We start from the raw sequence: 24,161 nt of genomic DNA, 5'->3' as shown, positions 1-24,161 counted from the left end.
CAACTGCAACACCCTTCCTTTTTCTCCTGCTCCAATCACCACCCCCAGAAAGCCATCCCTGCACTGAAAGTTCTCCCTGGCTAGTGGAGCCTGGACTAGAGCCCCAGCTCTCTGTGAGTACCCAATCTCTCCTGCTTGCGGACTTCTTCAGAACTGAGTCTGTGTATATACCACCAAGTTGGGCACTGTCACTTAAGTTCCTCACTGTGTCTCATAGTTAGAAACTACATCTTCCGTTTCTTGTAGCCCTCCGTGCCCAGCACATGGCTGAAGACGCGGAAGGTACTAGGAACCAGGTGGAAAGATCCGACAGGGAAGGCAGATAGTGGGGAGAACACAGCTGAACTGGTAAGTACAGACATCCTGATTCTCACGAATTACATGCCGGATGAAGAAAGGAAACCACGTGCATCATGGAAAATCTTCACTGTTAACAACAAATCCTTCCCATTTGGTGTCAGAATTAAAGAACTAGCAGCCCACTTGCCTCCAATACAATACAAATGCGGTGCCGTATGGTGGCAACTACTTTAATCTTTCGTTTTCTAGAACACACACACACACACACACACACACACACACACACACACACACAGAGAGATAGCTAATGAAGCAGAATTCACCATGATTTATCAAGAGCTTCAGTGAGTATTTTCTGCAAACCTTGCCCTACAGTAGAGAGGACTACAGGTCTGCTGTGGTCAAAGACCACCTGTGTGTGAGACGCAAGGGTTTACTCCTTCTTCCTGGGCCCTTTACTCCGGCGTGTCACTGCACGGAGCCAGGATGTGGAAACTCAGTCACACACCTTCCACACCTCCGCTCTGGGCCACTCAAAAGAACCCAGGCTGCCACCCACCACATGTTTTCCACAAAGTGCTCTGCCAGGTGGAGACCGGGGCACAGGCAAGCAGGTGCTAACTAGGGAGGGCACTGGCTCTTGGCATCTTTTGGGTTTAACTTGCCTTGGGAAATCAAGTCACAACAGGTCTCCATGTTGGTATCTGAAGGCGTCACAGATTTTGAACCAAAAGCCCTGACTTTGGGTTTCACTTCCCATGGTAGGAGGAATGATACCCTCTCAGGATGTCCACATCCTAATCTCAGGAAGCTGTAAATCTGTTTTGTGATATGGCCAGGGGGGGTTAGGGCAGCAGATGGTTGCTAACCAGCTGATCATAAAGGAGACGATCTTGTGTTTTCTGGGTGGCCCCAACCCAGTCCTTAAAACGTGTTAGAGGAAAGCAGAGGTCAGTGTCACGGTGTCGCAATGCGAGAAAACCTGGTTGAGTCATCACTGGCTATAAAACGGAAGAAGGGGCCGGGAGCCAAGGAATGTAGATGGCCACTAGAAGCTGGGAAAGGAAAGGAAATGACTTCTCCCCTAGAGCCTCCAGAAGGAATGCAGCCCTGCTGACACCTTCATTTTGGCCCAAGGAGACCAATTTCAGAATTCTGACCTCTAGAACGGTGAGCTAATAGACTTGTGTTGTTTAAAGCCACCAAGTCTGTGATAATTTGTTACAGCAGCAACAGGAAATGGACACGCCTCGCGCAGCAGCGTGACTTTGTCACAACCTCTGTCCCTCACTTTCTTCCTCTGGGAAACAAGCTGTATTTTCCAGGGATACCTGGAGGACACACTGAAGTGCCCCGAATGGGAGGAGATTCTGTTAGCCCAGCCACACGAGCAGGACAGAGATTGCAAGGCTGAAAGGAAAGCCTCAGGCTCGGGGAGAACAACTGGATGGAGGATGGCGACGTGGACAGGGCCACGGCCACCACGTGAGAAGCGATGCTGTCTCATTCCCAGTTCTCCCCCAGGCAGGGCCGGCCTCAGAACCTGGGTCTTCTATCACTGTGTGACCAGGACAGGTCACCAAAGCACTCTGGCCCTTGGTTTACCTACCTGTGAAGTGACAAAGCTGGGCCCTACCTCCCCACATCAAGCTTCCTCACTTACTGAGCGGGTTGACGATGGCCTCCCTGTGAAGGGCCAACCTGGAGACCACCCGCTCCGTGAGACCCAAATTTCACCAAACTCAGGCCAACCGCACCCACACCGTCGGCATCACCGATATCCCGCTGGGCTCCCCATCCAGTGCCACGAGCACACGGTGAGGCGGCAGAGGAGCCATGGCTCTCAGCCGTCCACCGGGCATTCCACGTGGGCTTCCCAAGGAGAGGGGGATGGGTGCGACCCTGTGCTTCCCACTGCAGGTGAGGGCTGACCGTGCCCGTACCAGGGACAGTCCAGACGCCGCATTTCAATAAGCAAGTCCTGTGCTGAGCACTGGGAACACACAACTGGACCCGGTCCCCATCCCTGATTAAATGAGAAGATGGCCCCGGACACAGATTGTCCATAAAGGCTTGAGAGAGACAAAAGAGACTCAAGTGTGTTTGCCAACCCCAAGATATGGTGAATTTTCAAATGAACACAAACAGGGAATAAGTCAAAAGAAATACCTAGAGCAAATAACAGTGCTGATTGAAGGTCAGAGTGGGCCTACTGGCCCTTGGTCCTGTCTGGGAATGCGCTGGTCCCGCTGGCTAGGGTGCTTTTCTCCGCACAGGGCCTCCGTGTACTCACCTCTCGACAGAGGAAGCAGCCTGGCCTGCGTACAGCCATAATCACCGCTCCGTTCTTTTCCCAGAGCTCCTTTGCTTTGAAAGTCCTTGGTTCTGAGGAGAAGAAAAGGCGCTTCAGCACCATCTCCTCCCAGCCCGGCCCCAACCGGAGGCCAGCTCATACATGGTACCAGCCGATGACTTGGAAATACCAAACAGGAAATGGAGGAAATACTCACCCGTCAGAGGAAAATTAATACAGTGTAAGGGTCCTACTATACCCCCAAAAGGGCCCTCCCTCGTAAAAATCTGTTTGTACACTTGAACATTCCAGACAGGAACATTTCTGGAAAACTGGCAAATTCCTTTGCTGGTATCGGTAGACGCTGTCATGATCCTTTAGGACAGACACATGACCAAAACCTGAAAGAAATCTTGCACTTTGATCGAAAAAACCCTAACTCTTTAAAAAAAAAAAAAAAAAAAAAAAGTATTCAAAGGGATTAAGTCAACAGAAATTTCTACAAGAAAAAACATTTTTTTTTTTTTTTAACGAAAAAACTGTTTGACCTAAATATGTTAACTGCAGTATTATTCACAGGACAGGGCAGAAGATGACCAACGAGGAAACGCCCCAGGGCAGCATGGTTCTGCGGCTCTGGCTGGTCCGTGGTCAGACAGGGCCTGCATCTGGCCGTGTGGCCTCAGGCACGCGCCAGCTCCTCCCGAAACCCCGTCTCCTCATAAGTGTGGACACTTAGCGGCTACATGGAGGCTGCAGGGGGCATCAGAAGGTGGGTAGAAAAGTGCCCACCGTCGTGTCTGCTGACAGCGTTAGTGAGGGCTCAGCAAGCAGGAGCCCCTGTTGCAGGGGCTCCGAGAAACCTCAGAGGGAACCACGTGCCTCTGGGATGTTATGTGAGGAAAAGGAGCGGGGTGGGTCTGCAGTCAAGTGAGACTGGGAAGCCTCGAGTTGAACGCAGCAAACGGGTGTCCCTCTGCAGGGCTTCTCAGCCCTCCTCCGAGGCGATCCCCCCCGCGACTATCTTCCTCACTTGCTGAGCGGGTTGACGATGGCCTCCCTGTGAAGGGCCAACCTGGAGACCACCCGCTCCGTGAGACCCAAATTTCACCAAACTCAGGCCAACTGCACCCACACCGTCGGCATCACCGAAATCCTGCTGGGCTCCCCATCCAGTGCCACGAGCACACGGTGAGGCGGCACAGGAGCCACGGCTCTCAGCTGTCCACCGGGCACTCCACGTGGGCTTCCCAAGGAGAGGGGGATGGGTGGGTCCCTTCTAAAGGTGCGACCTTGTGCTTCCCACCTCTCCATGTACTTCCCACCCCTCCATGTACGTCTGCACCGCAGGTGAGGGCTGACCGTGCCCGTATCAGTGACAGTCCAGACGCCGCATTTCAATAAGCAAGTCCTGTGCTGAGCATCAGAACAAGGAACTGCATACACAGTGTTTTTCAAATGTGTTTGACCCAGGAACTCCTTTTTTTGTGAAGCTCCAAGAGACTACAAGAGAAAGCGAAAAACACTCTTGGTAAGAAAAAGCTAAAATGTAAAATATCATGTCCAACAAGATCACAACGGCATACTGTGTACACAGGGGAAGGGATGTGCAAAAGTAAAAATGATTACTGTGTGGGGGCAATGGGATTATCGGTAAATTTTAAAATGCTTTAGAATGCTTTAGATTTTTCCTAATGTTGTTATAGTGCCTTTTCAATTAAAACAAACAAACAAAAAAAAAAAAGTGAGAGAGAGCCAGGGCCCTTTTATGAGAAAAAAATGAGGAAGCCTGCATCCCAGCACCTTGGAAAAGTACTGAGGCCAGTGGGGTCAGGGCTCACCCTTCTCCAGCGTTTTCAGGTCTATGTCCTCCAGATACTCCAGAGTCGCTCTCCGGGACTTGGGCAGAAACATGTCCGTGTTGGCCAGGAACAGTGCCAAGGCAGCCGCCCCCAGGGCCCCGGCGCCAATGGACCACATCCCCATGGTGAAGAAGCTCGGATCCTGGAGGAAAGACATTTCTGGAGATTGAGAGGAAGGAGATGTTACTGCTCTCACGTCGAGAGAGAGCTGGAACCTGCTTTCCGGACAAGCCTCCCTCGGGCAGCCAACCAGGAGGCCTGAAGCAGGGAGAGGGGTGTGGCCGTGTCAGAGTCGGGACCAGACCAGGGCTGCGGGGCACCTGCTGGCGCAAGAGCTTGGGGGATACAAGGGACACACGGAGGTCCCTGCCGCAGGGAGCTGGCTGGTGGGTCAGGCACGAGAACAGAGATAGGACAGCCCTCTACGATGCCTCTCTGGCTGTTGCTTCTCCCAGGCCCAAGGCTGCAGCCTCCCGACTGTGTGGTGTGTCCGTGCTGGGTCCCCTGGCGGCAGCCTCCTTCCTCATTCCCCTCTGTGTCGGTGCCTGCTTTTCCCTCACAGTCTGGGAATCTGGGCTCCTATCTCCCTGGGGAGGGGCAGCCTTCTCTTCCTTGATCAAAGGATACTCAGTACACCAATCACACTGTTTTGTTATCTTATCCTTCTCCCCCTTTGGTTTGTGACTCCCTCAGAAACAGAGACCATACTATTCCTCCAGCCAGACAGTGCCCAGCAGGGCCTCACTCCTGGTAGGCAGGTGATCTCAGTGCATTTCTCTCAACGGCAAACAGCTTTATATTTCCTCCATTAAACAGATAAAACAGGCTCACGGTGAAAATAAAACAGAAATCAAAAAAGAATACATAAAACCATAGTCGGCAGCAAAGTAAATATCCCCTGAATATCTACCAGCTATGAAACGACACAGTTCAACGGAGAGGGCCACTACTGAACACCAGTGTCCAGCCTGACGTTTTCCACCCTATGAACAGAGCTACACAGATGTCTGCTGAAGGAAGGGGAGTGGACCGAGAGAGCGGGCGTCGTGTAAGAAAGGGCATGGCGCCGGGTGTCTGCTTCAGAGGGGCTGCCAAAAGATGTCTGCGTGGGGCACGGGGCTCTGCGACTCAAATGGGAGTTCCGCTCGGGTCCCGTAGAACCCAGCCTTGTTCCCAGCTCAGTCCCGGGTGCCTCCCTACGGCTTCCTCCGGGTGGGGAGCCCTGTGCTTCTGTGCGGGAGCCCCTGGAAGCAGCCCACCCCTTGGGTAGCAGGTACCCCAGCTGGCCTCCCTTCTCCTGACAACTGCTTAAAACACGTGTTCTCATGGTCCTCCTGCCAACCCAGGGTCTTATACTGGGGCCTTCCTCCCAAAGTGCCCCCATGATGTGTGCCGAGATCACCGGGTATAGACCGGTGGTGTGCGTGCGGCCCACCTAACCAAAGACTTGCGTCTCCCCTACGGTGCTTGGCTGGGGAGGAGATTTCTCCAAAGGACTGAGCGGAGTCCCAGAAATCCACATGCCACCGCCCAGGGGCAGGCTCTGAGGGGTCCACTGCCATGAGGTGGGGTTGGGAGTCATTTGGTGGTGATGACTGGGAAGACAGGGTAGGCCAGGCTTGTGTTAGGCCAATGTGAAAAGTTCAGATTTGAGTTAAAAAACAAAAGGGGGGGCGCCTGGGTGGCTCAGTCAGTTAAGCGGCCGACTTCGGCTCAGGTCACGATCTCGCGATCCGTGAGTTCGAGCCCCGCGTCAGGCTCTGGGCTGATGGCTCAGAGCCTGGAGCCTGTTTCCAATTCTGTGTCTCCCTCTCTCTCTGCCCCTCCCCCGTTCATGCTCTGTCTCTCTCTGTCCCAAAAATAAATAAACGTTGACAAAAAAAAAAAAAAAAAAAAAAAATTAAAAAAAAAACAAAACAAAAGGGAACTTCCAGGCAGGGGGTGGGGGTGGAGGGTGGCGAGGAGGAATGACCAAATGAAAACAGCATTTCCGAAAGAGGAATTTGGGAGGGGAAAAAGAAGGGGAGGCTGGTGTGTGTGCTGGGGGAGGGAGGCTGCTGAGGCACCTCTCTCACGAGGGACAGGAGCCCAGAGAGAGGAGTTTCTTCCCGCTTCACCACTCACTGTGGCCCCCTGGCTGGAAGCACTGGCGTCACACTGCAATGCAGACCTCACCCCTTAGTTCAGAACTAATGAGTCATCAAGAGCATTTTCATCAGACCAGGCAGTGTTCACATGCACATGAAAGTTTGAGGAGCACTGTCTCAGAGCAAAGAATTCATGGTTTTGCACTTGGTTGGCAGGAAGCCATGGAATAAAGAACAGTGACAAGGGCAGGCTGGCTTGGGAGAGCTGCGCCCTCTGGTCTCTCAGCTCACTGTGGGGGACAGAGGGGCTCACCGGTGAGCACAAGTCCATGCCTCTGCCTGGAATGTCCTCCCTCATCTGTTCTGCCCCTCAGGACTTGGACGCCTCCTCAAGAAGGCTTCCTGGATGCTCTGCCTACCCTGGCTGCCACCCGCAAGAGATGCTCGGTCCCCCTCACCTCGCCTCTGTGACACTTCCGATGTGCTCCACCCAAGATATGGACCTACGTACCTTTGACTCTGTCCCTCAGCTTGTGTCTGAAATGCCATGCCCAGCACGGTGCCTGCTTGGTACACAGCGGGCTCTCCATAATTGTGCACTCGGATGAACTCAACGGAACGAAATGATGACGACAGCAACTTATGGAAAACCCAAGTTCTTGGGCCAAGCAGGAAAGAACCTTCCACAGGCCGGCTTCCAATTCTTTTATGAAGCAAAGTTACACATTACTCGATTATAATTCGCAGAACAATTGGGGGAATTCACGGAACAACCACAGCTCTCGCCTGCCTGCTGTAAACAGGAGACTCCCCAGAGCCTGGAACAATTTCTGCACCTTTACGTGCATCCCAAACATCCCTGGATTTCTGACATATGTGGATGACTCAGGAGCATATGGCATGGTTTCTGATCACAGATCTGATACCAGCTCTGAACAGTTCACAACCACCAGCTTACATCCCCCCTACAAGGGACTCGCTTCAACTCTTGAAACACTTCAGTGCACTGCAGGAAGTCCAGGGATCCTTACATTCAGCTCTACCTCCCCCCAACACACCCCTGCTGCTCTTAGAGGCCAACGGGCTCCATCTTCCCACCCACAGCCAGTCAGCCTGTTTGCTTGCGACTGCAAGGGAACAGGACTCAATGAGACTCAACATCTATTTCCAAACATTTATTCAGCACCAACCTGTTTGATAAATGGCAATTTGGGAGGACACACAACTAAAAGATACCCAGTCCTCGAGGACACACAGGCCTAGCATGCAGATAACAGAAATTCAAGCGGCAAGGTGAGGCAGCTTGGGCAAGGTGTGAACATGAAGCGATGGGGAATGAAAGCCAGCTCCATCCGATCTGGGAAGCCAGAGAAGCACCCAGAAGGAAGTGGCTTTGGAGCTGGCGTAGGACTCGGGGCGGGGGGGCAGGATGGAAGGGCTGGGCCCCGTCTGGGCTGAATAAGCCTGGGAGAGACCAGGCAGGCTAGCGGTGGCTATCAGTGCTCAAGGCACACCAAGAAGGCAAACTTCCATGAACCAAAGGCCCCCGACCCCCCTACCTCCAGTTCAAGAGCTGGAATACAAGACGTGGGATTCAAAAGCCCCAGGAGTATGGTTTACCACCCCACCCCCACCTCAGGCCCCCACCCAGGAAGTCTGAGCAGAGAACCGTCCCTTTGAGGAGCATGGACCTCACTCTCAGGCCTTCCAGCACTAAGACGTGAGAGCAGCAGTAACTCCAGAGGGGAGTCAGGCCTCTCCACGAACATCCGCCCCCAGTGGGCCTCTGGCAGCAGGCTCTTCTGCGAGGGGGGGGGTGGGCGGTGGGGGTGGGGTTGTGCTGGAGGAAGGGGTGAAAATTGGCTCCTGGAAACACCTAGAGAATGTGCAGGCCCAGCCCCTCGGCCAAGCCCCCTGAGCTACAAAGCAATCCCCATCCCGGCACGTCTTGGTGCAGGTAGCACTCCAACTCTCTGCTGAGCGAGATTGACTGGGAATCCTGAACCACAGCGATTCCCACGACAAAAAGAGGGGAGGGGGCAGGGGACCTTACTCTCCAAACAGAACAAAGCATTTTCACATGGGCCTCCAAGGCCAGTGCGAGAGATGGGAAAGCCCGTAAACCAGCCTTTATTTAGTGTCACTTGACACTCATGGCCTAATTCCACTCACTCAACAGTCTTATGATGCAGACATTACCCTGTTTTATGGCTGACAACACTGAATTCAGAGAAGCTCAGGACACTCTGCAGTGTCACAGAGCCGGCAGGCAGCAGTACTGGGACCTGGACCCAGACCGCTGGGTCTCTCGAGCTGCGTACGCTGCCTCCCCACACATTCATTTGTGGGTTTCTGAGGGTCAAGGGGCAGGATCCCCTTTGTCTTAAAGAGCATTAAAAAAGATGGACTTTTTTGTTTCAGTCCTCAAATGCAGCCAAACCATTAAAGGAAATTTACCACATGACAGATGTCCCTTCTCTGTCCTCCCCGTCCTACCCCCCCCCCCCCCCATCCATTAAGGGAAAGGTCAGTTTCCCTAGGAGGTAATAGCAAGGTTGTTTACAGAAGCCAGCCCCAACCTACCCCAGCCCCCACCTGCCCCGGCTTCAGTACTCCTCTCCCACTGCGGGACTTATCTCGTCCAGTCCTCTCCCAAAGAAGAAGGTGAAGAGTGATAAGCCCACACACAAACAACAGCTGTGGCAGCCCAGAGCAGCAGCTCTGGTGAGGGAAAGAGCACGGCGGTCAGGGGACAAGACCCAGCTGGGCCCCCGAGGCCAAACTGGGGCGATCCCTCCCTCGGCCCCATTTTCCTTATCCCAAAATGAGGTGGGGGGTGGTTTGCCAAGGTGGGTGCTGAGGCTCCTTAAAGCACTCCAGTGCCATCATGTGGGTCTATCAAAAACAGCTCACTTTGGAGTCTGCACATATCTTGGGTCTGTATCAGAACTCTATCCCCTGCTCCCCCATTTCAGCTTCTAGAGTGTTTCTTCCCTGCAGCCCAGGACTCCACAAGCCACTCCCTGCCCATGGCCCCTTCTCCCCAGCCTCCGTGGTGCAAACCTGGGAGCGGGGCACTCACCATCTGCAGCTTGCACACTCCAGGCTCCTGCCGACAAAGAGGCTGACCCAGCAGGAGCAGGCAGGAATCAGGCTGCAGGGGAGGGCCGGAGGCGGGGCTCTGGAGTCCCGCCTATGGCCCCAAGCTCGCTCACTCACACGACAGGCAGGACCAGGCCACCCAGAAACCCTGGGGCTCTTTCAGCTGTTAATACTCAATCTCCAGAAAACATCATGGAGAGCTGCCAAGGCCCCCAGCCCTTCAAATAGCTGAACAAACTTTGAGTCACTTGCAGTCATGCAGACCGTAACATTTACAAAGTGCCAGCAGACCCTCCCTGCTATCCGGTGCAGACTAAGGAGGTGAAGCCCTCAACGGGGCCCATGCCTCACACTAACTGAAATCCAAGGGAGACGTCCCCTTTTCCACTCGCCCCGTTCTTCACCCTACACCCAGGCGGTCAGCCGGCACCACTGAGGCGCCTCACCAGCTATCTGTCCTCTAGGCCTCCTAGACTCCCCTTCTTGTTCCTCTGCGTAGGTGACTCCTCTCACCCCCACCTGTTCCCGGGCAACCTCACCTACTCCCAGCGCTTCACCCCTGCCCCTTGGTATTGACTTCCAGGTTCCTATTACTGTTCCCAACTTAAAGTTTGCACTTGGGGGTTCCGTAGGTCATCTCTGTTATACCACATCCAAAACTGACATCCACTACAGTCCGTTTTTCTTCTGGAGTTCCCTAGCTCAGTGAATGACAGGCACCCAGCCGACTGCTCAAGCCAGAAGCTGAGAGCCACACTCATTCTCCCTTGTCACCCGCATCTAATCTGGCCTGTGCAACGTGTCTGACGCTCATCCTCTCCTCAGCCTCTCTGTGCTCAGGACCCTGTTACCCTGTGCTGGCCTCCCTCAGTAACCACAGCACAGAACAGGCTTGGCCTGAGCTAGGTCCCCTACCATTTCCTCTCCATGCTGCAACCAGAGTGACTGTAAAACACCTTGACCTGCTCGCATCCCTGCCTTGCTTCTGGGCTCTCACAACTCCTCGGCACAGCTGACGGGACCCTTCACAGCTTAGCTGCGGTCCACCATGCTGACCACTCCCTGTGCAAGAACGATAACATGTCTTGTTAGGCCTCCAAACTGTGGCTTGTGTCGTTTCCTTTGCCCAGCATGACCCTCCCCCGCCCCGTGCCAACTATGTAAAGGCCCAGCACAAATAACACTCTGTCCCAAAGCGTCTTCCTGAATGCCCCAACAATCAACTGTTCCCTCACCTCTGACTATATAGCATGCATGCTCGTGGAGACACATACAGACCTTTGCACACTGCACAAGCAAACGGACTTAGTGTATTTTAGCTATTGGCATGTCTGTTTACACAATATGCTGGAGCAATCTGAGGGCAGGGCTGTTGTCTCATTCACTCCCACATCCCCGACATTTAACACAATTCCTGGTAATCAGTAGGTATTCAATGTCTAATGAAATTATCTGAACGCTATTTTTTAAACTCCACGTTGGAACTGATTTGGAGTCACCCAATTTCAGCTCCGTACCAGAAAGTAATTTTGGACAGGGCTGGCTTGACCTTAAATAAAACACTCAAGCCTGGGGTTTAGGTGATCTTAGGTTGGGTCATAGTTCTGCCGCTCAACGGCAAGACGATCTGACGTAAGCTATAAAGACTCTGTGTACAGACAGAGGAAGGAACTAGCAAATCTATGAGGTTGCCCCAGTTCGGATGTCCGAAGACATGAAAGTAACCGCACAGTTGCAACTCCAGAGCTCTGATGTCCAGAAAGCCATGGAGGCACCTGCTGCTACCGCTCTCCTGCTGGGCGTGCACATTCTCACTCTCTGCTTCCCCAGGCCTAATTCCTGCCTGTTCAAGGAGCCGCCTCTGGGCAGGAACTGATAAAGTCTTCATAAAACAAAGTATCAGCATTGGGTGGGATAATTCATGCCTGAAACAAGTAGAGACAACATATTCTATATGGAGAGGGTACACCTGCCCAGCCCAGCCCCACCCAGGGAATCCTTCCTCCCCAGAATGAGCTGGTCTGAGATAGGCCAGAAGGAAGAAAGGGCTGCTGAGGAAGACATAGGAAACTAAGAGTGCACATGGGTCTCCTTGCCTCCAGCCCTCAGTGAACGAGGCTGGAAAGGATGCTTCATCTTCCTTCTTTGCTCTCCCGTCCCCTCTCCTTCCCTTAGAGCTCTGGTTCAGCCCCTCCTTCACGGAGCAAATGAGGAAACTAAGGCCCAGAAAAGGGGCTAGCTAGTCTGAGGTCACATGGGGGAGGGCTAGTCAGTGGCTGTGCTGGGTCTGGGTCTTCCAACTCCCAATCCATGATTATTTATCCTCCATTGGACACCCCTGCAAAGCTGGAACAGTGGAGTGTGGGGAGGGGGGTCAGGGTTCAAGAAGGCAGGGGAGCGGTAAGGTTCCTGAATCTGCTTGCTGGCCTGAAGAAGGCTGAAAGCCAAACTGCAACTGAACAGGGCCTGGGAAATCTGTGGCTAGAGAGTATACCTATCTTTCCCAGGCCCAGTGCTTTGCAAGCAGCTTATAATCCAAAGCCAAATGTTTCTGTAAGGGTCACACGGCTCATTCTCAGCCGAGTGGCCACTGTGCACCTCTCCTCCCCACAGTAACAAGGTCCTGTCAATTCTGGATAACACAGGCACAGGCTTGAAAATACCAGTTTAGCAGCCTGGTGACATGGGTACCGCAGGGCCCCATGAGCAGTAGGGGATGCGCTCCCACCCACCCTTGTCATCAAGGACCACGGACCTAGCCACCTGCAGTGAGCTCTCGCCTACCTGCCTCAGTCTCCAACTTCCCGCTGGGCTCCTCAGGGTGACTGTCTGCCCAGCTGTGGCCCAGGCGTCCTCGCAGGTGCCAGAGTCAGGAAGTTCTGAATAGATGCTGAAAGCAGAAGAAGAGGATAAAGTCAGTTACTAGGAAACTTTGAGACAAAGACAAATCCTCTAATCAGTGACTGAAGCTACAGAGGTGCCCCCAAACGTGTGGCCATTCTGCCCCTTGCTTGCACGGCCTCCTAACTGGGCTCAGGACACCAGCTCTATCAAGTCATATAGGGGTGGCTGGGAGGGCAAGGACAATACCACAAAAGACCCTGGGCTTTTGGACAAAAATCCTGGGTTTTCATTCTTTGAGAGGTCACCTTGTCCCTCAGCATCTCTTTCCTAAAAACAAGGGAACTTTTAAAGAGTTATCAGGAAGAACACACACACACACACACACACATCTACACAATAAAGTACCGCAGAATTTAAGGTATTATCTTTCTCTTCTTTGCAAGGCTCAGATTCACTTGGGTCTGAGGGCAGATCATTTGAAGAACACAAAACACTGAAGGACTTCTCCAGCTGTGCTGCCCCAGCTGTGTCAGTACAGACCTGCCTCCGGGGCAAAGTTCTAGGTCTGGAGGGAAACCTGGTGTGTCTCAGGCCCCTTTGGCCTAACTGCCCACTCTACAGTGCTGTGCCCCTTCTGCAGCCTGTCTGCACTAACAGCACCAGAGAAGGCAAAGGGCACTGTCCATGTGTTACTGTCCTGTGCCAGAGGCCACTGAAATCAGAGATGAGGCTGGGTCCCTCAGCCTCTGGACAGTTATTGCCACACAAGCCTCAGCAGAGCGAGACCTGGAGCGTCTCAGCTCAACATTTCACAATGAGACAAGAACTCAGCTTGCAGTTTCAAGATCCAGAATTCTAGTCCTAACCAAATTTTCTGAGAACCAATTAAGGGACACAAGCTGATAAGACAATCATCAGAAATGTCTTCTGTACCCCTAGGGAACAATGCATAAGATCTCAATGAAAGGGCATACCCTTAAACAGGCAGGGGATATGGGAAGAGCCACACCAAGAGGAACTGAAATCTAAATCAAATTCCTACAGGTTGGAGAACCTGAACAAGGCATTGTTTTCGCAACAATAAAACGGGAATGATTCCCGAATTACCTTCTACAGGGTTGTAAGAATCCAAAGATTAAATGTCCGGATGGCGCTTTGTAAGCTATCTTACAAAGAGTGACGTACATATGATGTATAACTCTTACTCATTTCTAGATTAGTCAATCATCGCCCCAAAAATGTTGTTTGTACATGAACGAAATGGAGGGCTTCCGATGACTGGGTATGTTCCAAAGAGTCAGGGTTTGCACTCTACATCCCCATTCTCGGGCTCCAGGACTGGGCTGGAGCAGAAGCATGCAAACTAGCATCCAAGCTGGCTCCTGGACAATGCTTTTCAAAATAAATCCTAAGCGATTCTTTTCTTTTTTTTTTTTTTAAATCATCTGCCAAGCTCAAAGGAAAATAGATTAAAATAAACAAAACTGAAGTCTAGGTAATTGAGCTGCAGGAACATCATTCATAAGGAAAAAAGGCCCAGAGTCCGCTGGGTCTGAAACCCAATCCAGCTTCTGGACTCCCGGGGGGGGGGTGGTCCCTCCCCAGAGCCCTCGTCAGGCTGGACCTTAACCATCTTTTCTCCATCTCCTTCACCTCCCCACCCCTGCAACAATCTCGAGACTGTCAGATCGGTGCCTTGTTGGTCTTTTCGTTCCTAGACTTCAGCACAGGGATCTTAAATGTACACTTTGGACTCTTTCCAACTCTGTCAGGAGTGTGTAACCTTTAGGGGAAGGAGAGAGCAGGTGTCTCTGAGATTCCGAAGAAAACCGTGGCCCCGTAAAACACACGACCCTATGAAAGCACACACCCTAAGGCAAGGGCAGAGCCGGGGTCGCTCACCTGCAGCTGTTCCGCCCCCTACCCCCGGACAGCCCCCAGGTCCGCCCCCCGCGGGGCAAGAGCGCCAGGGCAGAGTCCTTTTTTTCAGGTCTCTGTCCCAACAATTCAGGCAGGTCGGTGTCATCAGCCTTACTCCAAGCCAGGGGCTGGGAAGGGGGTGGGGGAGTCTGCCAGTCAGACCAGCGCCAGTCCTGGCCCCAGGTCTTCGGACCTCCAACACGCGGTTTTTCCGCTGACCGCTGAAACCGGGCCGGGCGGGAACAGCATCCGTCGCGGGAGCGGGTGGGGGTGGGGGCTGCCTCGGCCCGGCAGGTGCGGCCGCGCCAGGCCGGCTCGGCGGGAGCTTCCCGCGGACTCTGGGGCCGCCCGAGGGGCAGGCCTAATACAGCCGGTGTCTGATCCACCCGCGCGCCGCCGACCGAGCCTCGCTTCCCCGGCCCTGCCTCAGTTTCCTCACCTGCGCCGTGGCGGGGCCTGCCCCTGCGGATGTCACGTGCGCGAGTGCAGCTCGCACCACATTCCCCCGCCCACCTGCTCCCAGGCCCGACGCCTGGAAGCTGGCGGGCCAAGCCCTCCCCCGCCCAGGCGTCCGAGCGTTGGCCCCCGCGCCTGCGCTCCTCGGCGCCTGCGCCGCCTCCCTCTCCCACGTGACCAGCCCTGCCCCTCTGGGAGGAGCACGGGCTCCGCCTCTCCTACGGAGCCCCGCCCCCTGTGGGCGGAGCCCCGGCAATGCAGTGGTCCCATATCTTAAGGCTCTGGCGCTGCCCAACCCCCCCCCCCCCCCCCCCCCCCCCCCCCCCCCCCGCGCAGAGGTCACCTTTGACCCTGTGCGGCTTTCAGGCCGCTCCTTCTCGGTCCCTTGTCACCGCGCTAGCCTAGTTCAATTCTTCGCGAGTGGTGACCCTTGACGCCCGACTCGTTAGGAGCACTGCCTGGAGCAAAGGGAGGCTCTGGACTGCCTTAGTTGGATCTGAAAGCACCTGCCCTGTAGCCGAGGACCGAGGACACCTTTCAGCTCAGCGAGTTTTTGAGCAGTTTTTTAAATGAACTTTTTGTTTCCCTTTTGGTATAGGGTTGAGCAATCTCTACGATTTACAATGCGTGTCCCTTCACGCTTTAGGACAAATTCAGCACTGCTAGCCTCTGACCCCGCGGGGCACACATTCTCTTTCACCTCACAATCCCAGCCATTGGACACAGGATAGCGAGGGGTGGAGTGTGGCCTGCGCACTGGCTCCTGGGATGTTGCCCGGCTCCTCACGGAGTCTGAGTCACATGGTCTAGTTGGGCCCACACTTACTCATCCATTCATTCACTCATTCTTTTACTCATATATTGTGTCCACGCTGTTTTATGAAAGTGTGGTTGGGAGAACACCTTTTTAGAGACAGGAAGAACTGACTCACAATACACTTAAAATATCACTGGGACAAAGGGGTGATGGGTCACAGGGCAGTGTGCAATGGAGCCGCAAAGCAGGGCTGCCACGCCCACCTGTCAGAGGTGGCCATCTGCCTGCAGTAACCACCCCAGGTCACCTGGGAACCATCTATCGGGGTACAAAGTCCAAAAGCTTTCCTGATTTACCTCCCTGATCTCGCACTGTCTCCAGGTTCTTTGTAAACTTATGGACCTATAGAGTCTATTCAAGAGACCTCTCCTTAACCAGACTGTGAGTTATTTTACTCAACCATGGGACCCAGAGTCTGGCCGAGGGCCGGCACCAAGACATGCCTGGGAACCATTTTGAAAAAGAGGATGTTTCTAGATTGGGGGTGAGAAGGATCAGTTTGCGTGATCATGCAGGCTTCTTGCAGGAGTAGGCAGGTATTTGATCTGATTTGAAGGCCCAGAAATACTTGGTATAATTTGTTACAATATGGGTAGAGTCATAAGAAGGCAGTTTACCGCCCCCCCCCCCCCCCCAGAGGAACGTTCTCACTCCTGCCTCATTCCTCCTTACCCTATGGGGAGGGGGGGAGAAGGAGGCTCATTTTCTCCATCCTGAAATTGGATGTTTGATTAACAGGAAGGCTGCAAGAAAGAAGGGCCACTTAAACAAAACAGGAAGACATTTCCTTTGGGTATGGGTCCCCAGAGACTGGCCATTAATGACAGAACCATTCAGGGGTCAGGGGTCACAGAATCCTGAGGTGGGAGGCTCCCTGAGGTCTCAGCTGAGATATAGTTACCAAATGCAAAAAACCATGATTGTATTTACACTTCTGTAACATTCCAAAGCTCTGAACTTCAAAAGTCGGGCTAGATCTGATAGCTAATTAACACACTCCTCACACTCCCAATTTGTCCAAGAAAGCACAGGCTGAACTCATTAAAAAGCAGTCATCAGACCAGAAGAATAAGCTATGGGCAAGTAGGCACAGGAAAGAAAAACTTATAAAGCTCAAGGATTAAAAACAAAAACATGAATCTGCCAAGTTTTAAGGAGAAAAGTAACTCTAGCTTTGTAAAGACCATGAAATAACCTAGATTTTGAATTGAAGCAGGTAGAAATTAAGGTTGACTAGGAGCTTTGTGATAACTTCTGTAACTTATGTATGTTATCCTCTTGACAGGGGCTAGGAAAGTGTTTTCTCCTTCCTGATCTCATAGGCCAGGCAGAAAACATTGCTAGCAGGAGGCAGATGTGGATAAAGACTTGGGATTCTTACAGCATCACAACTACTTCTACATTCAGCTAGCTTCATCTGTTCTCTCAGCAGTGATCCATGCTTGCGGTATAACACAATTTTTAAAGTTGATCGGTCCTGCAGTGTGTCTGGGCTCAGTGAGAACAGCTTGCGAAGCAGGTAGCATTAAAGTGAAAATAAAGCAAAAATGGGTGCTTGACTTCATTGACTTTCTCAGGCCTAAATTCCCATTCTGTGAATACGTGAAAGTCTGATCAAGATCTGGAAATGTATGAACCACGTAAATATGCACGTATCAGCTACAAATATCTTTTTACTTGCCAATATCCCTGAATTCCACTCTTCCTCATTTTGAAAAAGTATCTAAAGATGCCCTACTTCCCCAGTGTGCTGCACAGCAAAGCCTTTAGGATCTTCTACATGAAGTCCTCAAGAGACATAAACAATGGCTTAACAGGTGAATTGGTGACTGACTAGGGGCTGAATGGTGGGATCATTCCATTCCCAGGTTGGGGAAGTAAGACTGCCTCACACATCATCATTCGGTCTATCCTTTGACATTTAATGAGACTTCATTTGGCTAGGCAACTTTAGTTTGCAAGAAACAGAAAACTCAGGGGTGCCTGGGTGGCTCAATCGGTTAAGCATCTGATTTTGGCTCAGGTCATGATCTCACAGTTCATGAGTTCGAGCCCCATGTTGGGCTCTGTGCTGACAGCTTGGAGCCTGGAGCTTGCTTCACGTTCTGTGTCTCCCTCTCTCTCTGCCCCTACCCGGCTCTCTCTCTCTGTCTCCCCCACCTCAAAAGTAAATAAACATTATAAAAAAAAAAAAAAAAAGAAAATCCAACTCAAACTGACTTGAGGTGATCTTGGGTTCCATAATGACACCAATGATCCAGGTTCTTTTGCTTCTCTGCTTTGTTATCCATGTGTTGGCTTCATGTTAAGGCTGGTTCCTCTTGTGGTCATAGGATGCCCACAAGATCCAGTATGGAGAGAGGGCAGTTAGACCCAGGAGTGAACAAAGCCCAGAGCCTCACTCTGGTTGGCCAATCACTGTGGCCAGGGTACTCCTGAACTCTGATTGGTCTAAGTCTGGGTCTCGTAAATGATTGTGGGCACACTTAACAGGGAAAATAGAAGTGAAATAAAGGTATTAAGGTGTTCCTAAGACAGCATCATATACAAAGTCTTACTCTTCTCTATCATTTTTGGACTCAGAATCACTGATGTTTGCGTTTGTCCCACAATATTATCATTTGGCTGTTAGGAACACTGGTGATGGGACGTTTCTAAAAGAGTGCTCCACTATTGTCTTCTGCTCAAAGTCGGCAAGAAGTTTTGATTAATAGATGTTTGACATCTTAATGATAGTCTTTCAAAACACATTAATTGATGACACCACCTCTCATTGCTTTGGAATTTATCTATTTCAAAAGATTTGGCAAATTTTCCATTGCGTTACAATCCTTTTGCATGTATCTTGGTAGCAAAACATAACAGATTTTTACTTGTGTGTGGGGGGGTGGGGGTGGGGACAGCTTTCTTTCTTAGTTTTATAAACCTCTTCATTGTTGCTTTGCAAGAAAATCGGAAATGAAGTCATTTCTCTGATGACAAATTTCCTTTACTAATATCGAATTTATGTTCTACTGCTGTTCATATGAATTTCTGCATTCACAATAACTTTTTCATTTCAGTGCCAAATCATAATGTAATCTTTTAGAAGATTTTTATACAACAATTAAATTCAACTCATGGGGCATAAACAATGTGCATTTGTAACTGAATGCAACTTTGCTAATACAGAATTCAAATTTTGTAAGGAAACATAAGTGTCTGAGAGCAGTTATGAAAGATAGAAAGAACAATGAGGCAAAATTTGCCTTACCAAATATCAAAATATACCATAAAGTCACTGTAATTCAAATTAATATGGTTTTGTCTAAAAACTCTGCTTTATCTATAGTTATAGCCAATTTCTCAATCCTGGTATGAATTTCCTTCTCCCTTTTTTTGCTGGAATTTAAAAATTGGTAGAACCAGATAGTAACAAGGGGATTTAGGGTAGGGAGACTGAGATTTGTCGCATGGGCAGCCAATCAAGCTCACGTGATTGAGTCCCAACAAAGAGTCTGAACACCAACACGGGGGGGGGGGGGAGCTGCTTCCGTTGCCAATACTCTGCGTATATTGTCACCCATCACCCAGTAACACTGTTCATGACTCCACAGTGGGCATCTGGAAGGTCCGAGTCTGATACTTTCTTAAACTCTGCCCTCTGAATCTCTTTTTAGGCTAATTTTACTGTGTATCCTTTCCCAGTTAAAGACTATAACCATGAACGTAAAAGCTTCCAATGAGTTCTGTGAGTTCCTCTAGTGAATTGCCAAACCCAAGTGTGGTCTCAGGGGCTCTGAACTTGCAGTTGGTGTCAGAAGTCAAGGTCACTTGTGGATTGTGCTCTCTCAAACTCACCGTCCTTGATAGGTTTGGGGGCATCTGGGTTATGCTGGCAGTCAAGAACTTTTCTATTGATTCTGTTTATTCAATTATATTTTTCTGAAACATTGCTCATTTCAACTAAGTGTTTTTTAAGTTTATTTATGTTGAGAGAGAGAGAGAGAGCAAGAAAGAGTGAGAGCAGGGGAGGGGCAGAGAAAGAGGGAGAATCTCAAGCAGTGTCCACCATGTCAGCACAGAGCCCACATGGGGCTCCAACTCACAAACCCGTGAGATCATGACCTGAGCCAAAATCAGGAGTCGGACGTTCAACCGACTGAGTCACCCAGGCACCCCATCAACTAAGTTTTTTTTTTAATTTTTAAAATGTTTATTCATTTTTGAGAGACAGAGAATGAGGGAAGGGCATGAGAGAGGGAGACACAGGATCTGAAGCAGGCTCCAGGCTCCGAGCTGGCAGCACAGAGCCCGATGCGGGCGGGGCTCAAACCCACAAACCACGAGATCATGACCTGAGTCGAAGTCAGACATTTAACTGGGGCACCCAGGCGCCCCAACTAAATTTTAAGATATGCTTATTTAAAGTTTTCCCTAATAATTTTCTGAAAACTCTGCCTTGTATAGTTACATCCTGTTTCTCAATCCTGGTATCAGTTTTCTTATCACTTTTTTTTTCTTGAATTAAAAAATTATTTTCAGCTTTAATAAAATACAAATTTTTATCAAGCTATAGTGGAGGTAAACCGAGTTTTAAGTGTTCAATTTGAAGAGTTGTGACAAACATATACAGTCATGTACCATCAGCAAGCACCTCAGTCATCATAAAGAACATTTCTATCTCCCCCTATAGTTCTCTTATGTCCCTTGGTAGCCAATCCCCTTCCCCAGATCCACTTACCCGCTTTCTACACTTCAGTTTTGCTTTTTGTGGAATCTCATATAAATGGAATCAGGCAGTATGTAGTATTTTGCATGTGGGTTCTTTCACTTAGAAAAATGTTTCTGAGATTCAGCTATGTTGCAGTGTGCCTCAGTACGTTGTTCTTTTTTGTCACTAAGAAGTATTCCGTTGCACAGATAGGCCAACATTTATTTATCTCTTCACCAGTTGATGGATGTATTTGGGTTGTTTCAAGGGTTTTTAGCAGTTGTGAATAAAGCTGTTGTGAACATTTGTGTACAACCTTTGCTTGGACGTATGCTGTCATTTCTCTTAGATTGATATGTAGGAATGGTCAAATGCTAAATGTATGCTCGACTTTATAAGACCCTCTCAAACCGTGTTCCAAAATGGCTCTACGATTCTCATTCCCGCCAGAAACATGTAAGAGTTCCGTCTGCTTCACACCCTCCCCAATATTTGGTATTGTCAGTTGTCTGTGGTTTCCTCCACTGACAGTACACTTGACTTTAGACTCTTAAAGCCACTCTCAGTGCTTTAGTGCATAGGGTCCAATCTCTATGAACATCCTGCAGGAATCCAGAGACTGAGAGAACTTAGAGCCTCCATCATGTTGGGTGTCTCTATTCCCATCTGTTCTGTTAGTCTTAGAAATTTCAACATCCCTATGCATCGGGCTTCTCCAGCCTTTCATACTGGCTTGTATCTTCTTCCCAAGGTGGTGCTCCAGTAGGTGAGTATGGTCCCCTCAGTTGCCTGGAAATGGAAAACTTTTACTCCTCACTCTCTGTTCCCAAGATCCTACGTCCTCAAATTCCCTGTCTAGGGTGAACAGGAAGGAATCACTGACATCAGAGAAGGGTTTCTATCCGTGTCTCTATCCCTGTGAGAAGGATCGTGCAGATAATATTTGAGCTGGGTATTGAAGGCCCAGCCGGGCCTACCTCTCATTTAATTATTAGTTATTTTATTTTATTAAAAAAATTTTTTTTTCTTAACACTTATTTACTTTTGAGACAGAGAGAAACAAAGCATGAATGGGGGAGGGTCAGAGAGAGAGGGAGACACAGAATCTGAAGCAGGCTCCAGGCTCTGAGCTGTCAGCACAGAGCCCAATGCGGGGATCGAACTCACAGACCGGACCACGAGATCATGACCTGAGCTGAAGTCAGACGCTCAACCGACTGAGCCACCCAGGTGCCCCTAATTATTAGTTATTATTTTTAAAATCATCTCTGTTTTCACTGTGGATGGGGAGGCACTCAGAGATCCCAGGCACAGAGAGACCGACCTATCTAGGGAGACAGGTGGCTCCATTCATTGGGGGGCTTCCCAAGACAGTCTCAGTTTCATTATAAAAATGTTTAGAGGGAAGAGCATCCCAGAGAGAGTCTAGGTTTACCTAACACAGTCCAGATTTGTGTCTCTTTTCGTAGTGTCCTCTTCAGTGTAGTATGTGTCTCAGACAGAAGAACTGTGTTTGGGACGAACAAAGGCATTGTGTCCCAAACCACAGGTAACCCTCTTTGGACAATAAAATGGCGCCACTAGCCACTCAGTCCTTCTGAGAGAAAATGAAAGTCTCCTCCCTGCCTCCAGTTACCTGGCCGTACGGACTCTTGCTACTCTCTCAAAGTATCAAGAGCATCCTCTCACTGGCACACTGTCAGGACACCCAGGGACCTATTTGGATGCTGTTTCTGCATCCCAGGGATGTTGGTGAGCTTCCAGTCAGTGGCAGGAATGACCATGGCTACTGCCTGAAGGAGCAAGGCAGTGGGCATTCTCCACACTCACCTCAGCCTCGCCCATGGAAACATCAGCTCAAAGCTTTTGCCTCGCACTGGTAATTCAGTGCCTCCTGTCTGCAGATTGCCATCACAGTGGTGCCTGTGTCACCCTTGAGGCAATACCTATTCTCTGTCCTTGGCCCTAGGCACTCAGGCCCCCAGAGAAAGCCGTGGCGCTCTCTGGTCAGACGCTTGGGCACCCGGGGGGCCAGGAATGGGACTGGCTCTGCACAGGGCTCCTGACAGGGGTCCCTGAGGGTACCGTGGCCCTGTTCCGGAGTGCCCACACTTCATTAAGAGGACTTCACATGTCTAACCTCACGTGCCGTGTGTTATTCAGCCATACTTCCATTCTTACATGTTTCCAAACGTGAGGAGATCTTTGCACCCATGCTGTTCCCCCAGCCTAGACTGCCCTTCCTCGTGGTTTTCTGCTGCAATACTTCTCTTCATCCTTCAATGCCCCGCTCAAGTATTATCTGCACGATCCTTCTCACAGTCTGCCGGAGTTAGTTCCGCTCTTCTGGGCTCCCATGCTTGGTTCCTTCTTCTGCTAGCACAGTCCCCACCCCACCCCCCTTCACCCCCCCCCCCCCACCGACTCTGTCTGCCTTCCCCACTGGACCAGCATACGTTGATTATGGAAATGAACTCCGCAAGGAGAGGTTCAGTGGATCAGCCGAGTTTCATTACAGTTTTCTCTAAAGAGGATTCTGTGATTAGTGATTGAAGTTACTTCTGCACCACTGCCAGCAGGCACACCTTTGCTAAAAAATTAATCATCTAACAAACACCCACCACCCCACTGAGTCACGGTGCTGGAGGGGCAGCTTCCAATATTTAGGAACATTCTTGCAAGCCTGATCCTTGGCCAGACCTTTCAACCAGGCTGCTCAGGAGAGAGAAGCAAACTTTTCTTTCAAAGGAAAATGTGTGGATTCGAAATGTTTTTCCCTGGGGGTACGGTATACATGACTGAATTTGAAGGATGTTTTTTCTGGCATAAAATCTTCCATACTTTCCAACAAGTCAATGCATGGCTCATCCAACAAGTGATTTATATTAATAGATACCCATGATCTGCTGAAAGGGTTTCCTGGATAATGTTGTGACTGAAGTTCATATAATTATGCGACAGAATGCCAGGACTCTCTCTGCAAGGCCCACATTTAGCACTGTTCTCGTTCCTTCCAGTGGCCCAGCTTTAGGAATTTGTCGAATGTCAAAATATTAGTTTGGAGTGTCCAAATATCCTAAAATAAACATCGCTCTGCGTATCTGAAGTGTTAATTTCCATTTGTTTACTCTTCAAGAGGCTCTGTGTTTTTTGCTTTTGTTCTTTGGGTTTGTTTTTTTTGTTTGTTTGTTTGTTTTGTTTTTTAAATAAAGCAGTCATAAAACACGCAACCAAACTCATTGCGTCTTAAACCTGTGAGTCAAGCAGGGTCTCAGAAAAGATATTTGCAAACCCACATTTATAGGAGCATTATTCACAATAGCTTAGAGGAAGGAGCAACCCAATGTCCACCAACGAGTGACCGGGTAAACAAAATGTGGTATACATACATACACGGGAATGTTACTTGGTCTTAAAATGGAAGGGAATCCGGTCACAGGCTACAACATACGGATGAACCTTGGGGACCCTGTGCTAAGTGACATAAGGCAGTCACAGAAAGACAAATATTGTACGATCCCACTTATATGAGGTATGCAAAGCAGTCAAACTCCTAGAAACCAAAAGTAAAATGGTGGTTACCAGTGGGGCAGGGGAGGGGTAGACATGGGGAGTTGTTTAATGGGCATGGAGTTTCATTTCTGCAAGATAAAAAAATTCTGGAGATCAGTTGTACAATGGTGTGAGTATACTTGATGTACTGAACTATACACTTGAAGATGGTTAAGGTGGTAACATGTTTTGCAATTTTTTTTTTTTTTACCACAATAAAAAATGGAACGACAAC

General features: G+C 50.2%; 1 protein-coding gene across 8 annotated transcripts in view; it reads right to left on the bottom strand.

The window, feature by feature from the left end:
* PRXL2A (peroxiredoxin like 2A) overlaps positions 1–24,161 on the bottom strand; it is a 47,316-nt gene that overhangs the window by 5,755 nt on the left and 17,400 nt on the right. For 3 of the 8 annotated variants that reach the window (XM_086680136.1, XM_086680132.1, XM_025918146.2), the window contains exons 1-2: positions 4,435–4,614; positions 2,594–2,685 (exon numbers count right to left, since the gene is read on the bottom strand). In XM_086680136.1, coding sequence (XP_086536262.1) covers positions 2,594–2,685; positions 4,435–4,612 — 270 coding nt within the window. In that variant the 5' untranslated portion in view covers positions 4,613–4,614. Of the gene's footprint in view, positions 1–2,593; positions 2,686–4,434; positions 4,615–9,624; positions 9,780–12,428; positions 12,535–14,847; positions 15,002–24,161 lie in introns of those variants that run through there. The other 5 variants (XM_086680133.1, XM_086680134.1, XM_086680135.1 and 2 more) reach the window with 5 other exon arrangements.

The sequence above is a fragment of the Puma concolor genome, chromosome D2 (assembly GCF_028749965.1).
Source record: "Puma concolor isolate L17-30 chromosome D2, mPumCon1.1.hap2, whole genome shotgun sequence".
Classification (NCBI taxonomy): domain Eukaryota; kingdom Metazoa; phylum Chordata; class Mammalia; order Carnivora; family Felidae; genus Puma; species Puma concolor.
The sequence above is the reverse complement of the archived record's forward strand: the minus strand, read 5'-3'. Positions and strand labels throughout refer to the sequence as shown.